The 9,523-nt window shown below is 31.2% G+C and overlaps 1 protein-coding gene across 1 annotated transcript in view; it reads right to left on the bottom strand.

Annotated features, from left to right (window-relative positions):
• Positions 1–647: 647 nt before the first annotated feature.
• LOC125064027 (protein spaetzle 5) overlaps positions 648–9,523 on the bottom strand; it is a 31,557-nt gene continuing 22,681 nt past the window's right edge. Inside the window, exons 3-8 of the mRNA XM_047670799.1 lie at positions 6,585–6,727; positions 5,961–6,175; positions 3,615–3,930; positions 2,591–2,770; positions 2,275–2,448; positions 648–2,080 (exon numbers count right to left, since the gene is read on the bottom strand). Of these exons, the coding sequence (XP_047526755.1) occupies positions 1,909–2,080; positions 2,275–2,448; positions 2,591–2,770; positions 3,615–3,930; positions 5,961–6,175; positions 6,585–6,727 (1,200 nt within the window). The 3' untranslated portion in view covers positions 648–1,908. The remainder of the gene's footprint in view (positions 2,081–2,274; positions 2,449–2,590; positions 2,771–3,614; positions 3,931–5,960; positions 6,176–6,584; positions 6,728–9,523) is intronic.

Raw genomic sequence — 9,523 nt, 5'->3', positions numbered from 1 at the left:
TACTTCTCATAATACAGTCTCAGTCCCACCAGTATTGACAGATGTAAAAACGACATCTGGTGGCCTACACACACACTGATTTCGAGTTACAGTTCTTAATAAAACATTTTAGAAATTGTGTCGTTAATTATGTATAATTCGTTTTCGGGTCGAGTATACTTTCCACTTAGAATAGAAAATATATATTAAACTTCATACGAAAAGCGTACGCGAGCGACTAACTCGACATTTGTCAAGAGAAATGATATCGAACTAACCTTTTTATAAATTTTAAACTTTTTCGACACTTCATTATTATATTATTAAGGACTTTGAAATCTGATCGAAATTCGAAAATAAAATAAAAAAATCTATTACAATTTTAGTCTACCTTGTTGTGAAGACCGTATACTTGACTCCGCTTACCCGTATTCTAGATCTCTAAAAGCTTTTTAATTTTATTACGTGAATATAACTTTTAGTAACAGATGCATTTTATCATAGCATGATCGGTTTCAAGAATAAAACTTCAATAATTAAAAAAAATCTTTGCTTTATTTATGTAGTAAAAATTCACAATTTATTTTCATTCTGAAATAATTTAATTAGAAATATATAAATAAAATGCGAAATACATTTATTTAAATTGCAAAATGTTCTTAATTCCGTTAATCGCAACATAATTTGTTAGTCCAAATAAAAGATATATTAATATATGTTTATGTAATGCAGGAAAAAGCTGGGTAGTAGGTATTTTTAGGTAGTTATTATATGTATCAAAAGTTTTATAATAAATAAAAGGACAAAATTTATTACTATAATATTTTAGCAAAAGGGAATTTCTCTCCAAATCGAGAGATCACTCATGTTGTGGAATTAAAGCCATGTATGCATTAATTTATATATTAATCATACAGTAATGTTAATATTCATTTTGTGCTTAGAATTGAAGGAAAACATTGTGAGGAAACCTACATAAATATTAGGAACATATCTGACTCACGTAGATATTTGTACTCGTTGTAGAGTTACTTGGTAGATTTCGCTTCGAATTCGTTTGCCTCAACGAGAGAGGCGGATTTGGCTCAGACATTTATGAGTTGCTACTAAACTGTTTTAAATTTCATTTTTATGTTTTTAGTTTGTGTTATGAAATGAACATTACGTATACATAATACATATAAATTGTTATAAAATAGATATAATGGCTTTAATTTTATTTGTAAGAAGCCAACTATGTCAAAATAAATGTATCGAAAGTACAAAATCAATTATTATTATTATATGAATTTATTACAAGCCTATTATTAATTAAAAAAGCGAGCCCCGGAATCCATCGCAGAGATCAATACAGTAAGCATATTTATATATTTTAAATTAGCATTATACATTATTTGACAAAACATTGTGCAATGATTGAACCAAACCTTAAATTTAAATCGTTTTACATTTATAAATCATTAAAATGGTATCATCGTGTAACTTCCATTCTTACTATTTACAAGTCGCATAAAATCACATAATACTTGATTAAATATTTCTATTTATCTATTATTTTTATACATAATCATAATACTCTGCCTTTAGGATGCTAAGATAATCTAATTCAATCTCACCTAATAGAAACACACGACCCCATTACAGAATGCTTTTTACGCAATTGAAAATATTACAATAATGTCATGACATTGCGTAAGTCAAAGTGGATAAAAGTTAATTGTAAAAACGATAAGAGTTTTATGACAAAAATATTCTTAATAAGTTTTATTTAAAATTTATTGTAACAAAATATTATTATTCACACAATATAAATGTCTATTTGAGAAGCTTAAAGCGCCATCTGTATTTGAATAGCAGAACTAAAAGTAAATGAACAAGTTTTATTTCTTAAAATTAAATCACAAACGATCTATTAAAATTATTATAATGTTAATTATTATTTATTATTGTACATTGGCAACAACTTGGTATCCAGAAAACATCAGTATACAAATTCTGTCCAGTCGATTCAAGTGCCACCAAGCGCTTCTGAATATACTTTTGCTCGCATCGGGAACTGTATCCAATAGGTATCGTACACAATCCACTGCATTCTGTTGATCTTTTGTAAAATATGTTTAATTAGTTTCATGAAGATTTTAAAAATAAATAAGAAACAGTTTTATTGAATTTGCTATTGAACAATAGATGTCGCTGTATATTACATCTCTCTTATTAGTACCTTGAATAAGATATAGATGGCACTTTTTCTTTTAATATTTGTCTTGAGGAAATTGTTTAGAAGATTAAACTTACGTGCAAATTTCAGCTCGTACAAGTTGTGTCATATTGTCTGGCATATTGACGACATACCGCCAATTGCCTTTGTTGTTGAGGGCTGCGCGGGGATTGATAAATTGTGTACGTACGCGGCACAATTCCTCAGTATTTGCTGCTTGACGCCTTGGCCTCTCGGCTGATTCGTCTTCGCTGTAAAATAAAAAAATATAATAAGTATATCAGCGTTTAAATAATTCTATAGATTACACGAGGCACGGTGATTAGATTTTCTTACATCCAATAAGAATATATACATATAAAAAAATAGTTCCAAAATTTTGACAATACTAACTTCGCCAATCCTAGAGCTATCCTCAAAGCCTCAGCGCCTGTTAGGGTCCGCTTGGCTGCAGCCTCCACCAATTCAGCATTGCGTCTCCGTCTCGTGTGTCGGAGAGTCGTTGTGCGTGTCGGAAATGTGATGGATCTTTGTATTGTCACGTCAGAGTCAGAACGAGACGGTGCTATATATCTAATAATAGGAACATAATAGAAGTGTATGATTTTATTATTTAATCATGGTTACTGTAACACGATAACAACTACTCTATTGAGATTATTTCTTTGTAAGGAATATTTTTTCTAAAAAAAAAGGCGAGTTTAAAATAGTATTTATAATATCTTAGACCGAAATCCGTGACTGTGTGCATCTACTCTTGTGAAATTATTGTAATTTGTTAATTTAAAACACTAAATTCGATACTTAAATTCTTTGTTATAGAAATATTGTGATCAAGCCATGAGTAAGTGCTATTCGTTGTTACATACGAGAAGGATAAAAACGAAAAAATTACACTCTACTCTCCAAATATCAAACTATAGATCGAGCAAAATTTTAATAAGATACACTTAAATTATTTTAGAATATATAAAATAATTCTCTTACTTGTTTTAATATCAAATTTTAAATAAAATATTTCTTAGTCATAGTCATTTATTCGCACAAATAAACGTATATTAAGAAGATTTGCATCCCCATCACGAATAATACAATATTATTAAATTTTTCGATATATATAACACTAGCTGCACGCGACTTCGCTCGTGTTTTGGGGTTGGTCGTCAGGTGTTAGGAATTAAAAAGTAGCCCAAGGCATTTCTTGGGGTCCAAGCTTGCCTCATACTAAATTTCATTTTATTCGGTTCAGGTTTGGCCGTGAAAGAACAACAGAAAGACAGACAGAGTTACTTTCGCTTTAATACCATTAGAAGAGATTAACAAACAATTAAAGCAGGAATATATTTCTAGTAAGCCTAATCAATACTTATTATATTTTTCTCAACCTCAATATATGTATAAAATCCTTGCTACTTACTTCCACCATTCATTTGGATTATACTGCGACACTCCACTCGACGCTCTGAGCCAATCTGCCTCATAATTTTGATACAAAGGTGAATTGAAATAGTTCGGATTGTACGAATTCAAGTTAGGCACGTCACTGTTCTGTCGTAGACGTCTATTATCATAATCATACTGGTTGATGGTAGGGTTCCAGTACGATGGCGGCGACGTGTGGTACCCTTGGAACCCGAATTTGGAATAATTGGAAGCTTGGTATGCTTTTATATTGTATGGCGTTGGGTCGTTTGATGAAGGAGGTTGTAAAGGTGCTTTGTCGGAATAAACATCTGAAAAATTTCAAATTAAATATATAATTTTGTTAAAATTAAATAAAATGTTTGATATATCAAGGTGTAAGATACATCATTATAAGCTATTCAATTTATATGGATAGCGCAAGCGGCCTAATTAAGTGTCTTTGAAGTCAATTGGTTATAAATAATTTGTCAGTAAAAATATCTAATCAATGCTAAACCATTCATCGGGCGGAAATTAATAGCATCACTAGCTATAATTAACTTTTTAGCCTTAATCGATAACATATACTAACATCAATTCAACAGTGTGTTTGTGAGTTTGTCGTTCTTTCATGAAAAATATCAACGATTAGATGTGTTTTTTGTAATGGAGTTTTAAGATAATGACACGGGTTACTTTTGCATCACGGTAAAGTACAGGAGTGCAATTCTCCGTAAACATACATATATAATTAAATATATTTATATATACCATGTCACTAAAATATATTTACTAAAATAAATATAAATAATTTATCCCTAAAAATTGTGCTTAAAACAATGAATTATGCTTTTATAAACCTGGGCGGACGACGCCGTCGACTGTGACAGTTAACTTTTGTACAGTCAACGTAATTTGTCTTACAATTTAATAACACATATATTCAATTGGTTTGTTACATTATAACCATTTAGAGGAGACATTTGTAAAATGAATGAAATGTGAAGTTATAAATAAATTGGTAATAGAAAAATAAAATAAAAAAAAACACTTTTGTATATTTTTTATAATTTCATTGAAACGTTTGAATATTTTTTTTATAAAATTACGCCCTTTTTGTAAAATCCAAAAAATCTTAAAAAATATTCTTATAGGTTAAATATAAAATCTCGACAAGTTCTAGATTAGCTGGTGTCAGTGACGGATGGCGTGTTTCATATTAATTTATAAGTGTGCACACAAATGATGTATTGTAAGATTATATATTTGTCGACTCATTTCAATATTTGACTGTTTTAGTTATAAATAATTTATTAACTTCTGACTTTTGTGCTCATATAATCAATGGCACTGCAAGAAGTATATATAATCGATGACCTCCGAGTAGTGTGTACACCGGTTTTCATGGGTACGCCACTCCGAGGTCTCGGGTTCGCTTCCCGGCCGAGTCGATGTAGAAAAAGTTAACTAGTTTTCTATGTTGTCTTGGGTCTATGTGTGGTACCGTCGATACTTCTAATTTTCCACAACACAAGTGCTTTAGCTACTAACATTGGGATCAGAGTAATGTATGTGATGTTGTCCAATATTTACGTTTATTTATTTATCTACCCCTTACTACTTTAATGTGTAATCAAAGTATCTAACATATTATATCTTGTGCCTAATATAACACCGTCTTATTCATTTATCACACTCTAAACTGAAATACAGCAACACTTAAAGTATGCTTATCATTGAATATACTTAGCGACTTTTTGTCCAAAAATTATCAATTTAATTGATTTCGACACAGATTTTCGACATTTGACGATAATTTCTAAAATATAAGTCATGCATCTTAGTGTCTTAAAGCCGTAATTCTTTGGCATATGGTAATATTCCCGGTGTAATACGTGAGTGAGCAAAGTGTAATTATAAATATTTTTAATATACGTTGCAGCCCTGCCAGGGCTGTCCGTAGGACTGACACGTATATTACAATGTCATGCCTAGAATAATAATATAAAAAATATAAACATTGAATTAATACTTGATACTATTTTAAGATCAAGTATCTATGTGTAAGTTGATCTGGGTAGGTACCACCGTCTCTTGAGTTATTCCACCGCCAAATAGCAATACTTAGCATTGTTGTGTTTCGGTTTGAAACGTGAGTGAGCCAGTGTAACTACAGGCACAAGGGACATAACATTTTAGTTCCCAAGGTTGTTGGCGCATTGGTGTTATGTAGGGAATGGTTATTATTTCTTAAAGCGTCAATATCTATGAGCGGTGGTGTCCACTTCCCATCAGGTGGTCCATTTGCTCATCCGCCAGCTACCCTTTAACATAAAAGTAATAAAATATGTGTCCTTACCGTGATTAAATTTCGAGTGGAACTTTGTATTGTAGTCCTTGTGAAAGGCGTCATCGTCAACGAGCGAGATTTGGTCCACGTGTGGGAGCGAGTTCGGTCCATATCCGTACGGGTAGTTTGTCTTTTTATTCGATTCAAAGTCGTCGCGACTTTCGTCAGACAATAGAGTACGGATGTCGTATTGGCCAGCTTCGACCAATTTTCTTATTACTTTACTGAAATATAAATATTGATGTATACATAAAAAAGTTATCAATTTAACGTAAAAAAAAAACCAAATATTTTTGTGGGTATCTAAAACAGCGTGGGATTCGTCCAGATATCAAACACTATTTTAATTTAAAGGCGAGGATTGTTTATCTCATTTCTGAATTATTTTCCTTATTAAATAACTATAATAATGATATAATTAAGCCTTCTTGAGTGTCGTAAGAACCGCCTGAAGATTTTTCGTTACGAGTATCCATCAGTGGATCTCGTAAGTGATTTAACTACCTATATGATGGCGGTAAACTAACCCATAATTCTAACGAGACTCGACTGCAATTTTTGTTAAAATATTTCTATGTTTTCTCAAGGGGCATAATAAGGATAATATTAATAAAAAAAAAATTTCGTGCTTACTCGGGGTACGGATCTGGATGTAAGCAGTACGTTAGGCCAGGCTGTGCGCATGCAGGTGCACGACCTGGCGGAGCGGGCTCGAACGCACAGTTCTGACCATACGGGCAATTGTATCCCGCTCCACCGCTCACCGCCCAAACTATCTGTAAATAATTAAAAACCAAAATCAAACTATGAAATTTTCATGTTAAATTTTTAAAATGTAATTTGTGATATAGCGGTATTCATGTCTCGATTACAGTCAATATGATCTGATAATATAAAAGATCAGCTTACATAACTTAGTGTTGATATATCTATGTGCTATAATATATAAAGCAATTATTTTCAGAATATACATTCTCGTATATAAAACATAGGTATAATTTAAAAACTTCAACTATAAAATATCATGAATTATTTTTTTTACTGACCGTATTATGGTATTACAGCAATTACTATCGTTAGCGGAGTAATTTATTTATTAAGTTCTGCTAACTATCTCTGTGCCAGTAACATACCAAATAGATATTATGTACATACGAAATGGACTGTCAGTCAGGTATTGCCCATTAATAAGACATTTGCGTTTTTATGAATAAATTCTTACATAAATTATTATTAATATTATGACAAACGTTTTGTTTATTTTAGTTATATAGCTCTGCAATTAGAAGATCATTATTACGAATAAAATCCAAACAAATTAATAATAGCCTTTAAAAGTTTCAGCTAGAAACTACAGATGAAATGGCCAATCTTGATGGCTACGAAATCAAGCACAATACGCTAAAAAGAAAGCGACGTGAAAACTATAGTTTTGGCAAAATGCATTTACCGTTCTTGAAAGTAAGTCATAATTGTCAATTCGGCAAGACATGAATGACTAAATGGAGAACTCAAAAACCATACTAATTATGCAAACGATGCAAATAGCTTTGTACAGGTCTGGGGTATGATTGATAGTAACTACATATTTAGAATACTGTCGGTGTGTAGGAGATAACTAATAGTTTGATACTAAACGATAAAAACTTTTTAAAATCGGTATTCATTTTCATTGTCACTTTTGAATAAAACTAATTACAACAGTATAATCTACATTCCGGAGCGGTGGCTTTACGTTTAAGACAATTCTGAAAAATGTCGATTCAAAAATGCATATTATTAAAACCTTCTTGAATAAAGTATATTTTGATTTCGATTTTTTAAATTCTACCTAGAAAAAACAACATAAAGACTCAGAAGTCAATATTTTTATCAAATACAATTACTAATACATTTATCCTGCATGGAAATCAACGAATACAATTTTAAGTGAAATAAAATAAGAAATGGTGCAACTCCATTGAGCACAATGTTTTACTTAAATGTTACGTATTTAAACTTATCTACCAAACATGTTTTATTTATAATAAATATATTATTAAATCAAGAGTTCAAGCGATTATTGTGCACAATGTGAAATGATCTTTAAATGTTATACAATTATTAAGTAGACCTTACTCAAATATTTCTTTGCGGATTCCAACGATGAGTAACGACGACATTGACATTTGTGTCGAACCCGTGGGTGGGACTCGAACGATAGGGCAGACTAGATGTTTTTGGTATGCTCCAATTATCTTTAGTTCATAAAAACTTTTTTTAAATTTATAAACGTAAGAAAGACGCGCTGGCGGGCCACCTGGTGTCTACTGTAAGCTGAGTGACTATTTCGTCTGACATAGGGCCTTTGGTTTTAAAAAAAATATATATTTAGTTGATTCATCGTACCTAATTCATTATTGTTTAAGTTTTGTCATTTATGCATCGTTAGTATTAAAGCTCGGTTTAAATTCTCGATTCATTTGTATTGTCGTGGAAAATTGTGAGCTTATGTTAAAGATTTCCATAAATATTTTTCTTTGTTTAAATTACTTACAATGTTAAATAAAAATACTAAATATAATAATTTAATGTTTTTTTTTAGAAATAGTGATCCAATTCTATTTTTTCGGCATTCCTTTATTATATTTGTAGCAAATTATTTTCTTTAATAATAAATTGCACTTGTCGGGGCACCCGCCCCGTTATAGTATTTCACTCCGTTGTTAGTGTTATTGGAAAGTATTGAAATTATTGGCAACGCATTTTTAGTCTAATGTCAATGCAAATACTTAAACAAGGGCATGTTAACCAAGTATAGGATCAAGAATGCTATAATTAAGTTATCCACCAAGTGACATGATTATCGTATTATATAATACTAGTTGTTACCCTCCGCTTCGCCTGCGTTTTAGAGGTTAGCCATATAAAGTTGCCTAAGTTCTTTCCTGGGGTTCGAGCTTGCTTCATACCAAATTTTATCAAATTCGGCTCTGTGGCTTGGCCGTGAAAGAGCAGACTTACTTTCGCTTCTTATTATATTAGTATAGATTACTTATTCTTCTTGTGATTATTAAGTCAACATCAGAATAATATTATAACGGTAAGTTTAGATGTACATTTAGAAAAACTTTTAATATATTCTAGATTATACATAACCTGTTGCAACAGCAACACCGTCGAATCTAAAAAACGATTTTTAAGAGAAAGTCAACATTTTATTTCCTAAGCGAGTAATAGATTTGTGTAAGAGATGTTTTTGTTTACATTCGTAAACAGGGAAATACGTATAAAACGATATAACATCGTACATTCAAGAGGCGAGTCGGATTAGTAAGCGTCGCTTTCATTTGTGTGATACGAATAAATAATTGAACATTATGTGGAATCATTGTACCGTTTTAGTGAATAAAAATAATCTAAGTAAACGACTGTATTGTCAGTGTAATAAGTTTAACTGGCCGAATAGGTCACGTGAGGTATTGAAAACGAAGCCAATTTACATATATAAATATACACAGGTGTCTCCGCTTAAAATATCAACAATTTTGGATTTCGTTACATAATAAATCTTTTGTTTTTTCTATATTATT

The sequence above is a fragment of the Vanessa atalanta genome, chromosome 5 (genome assembly GCF_905147765.1).
Source record: "Vanessa atalanta chromosome 5, ilVanAtal1.2, whole genome shotgun sequence".
Taxonomy (NCBI): Eukaryota; Metazoa; Arthropoda; class Insecta; order Lepidoptera; family Nymphalidae; genus Vanessa; species Vanessa atalanta.
Note: the sequence above shows the minus strand (reverse complement) of the source record. Positions and strands in the feature narration are given on the sequence as shown.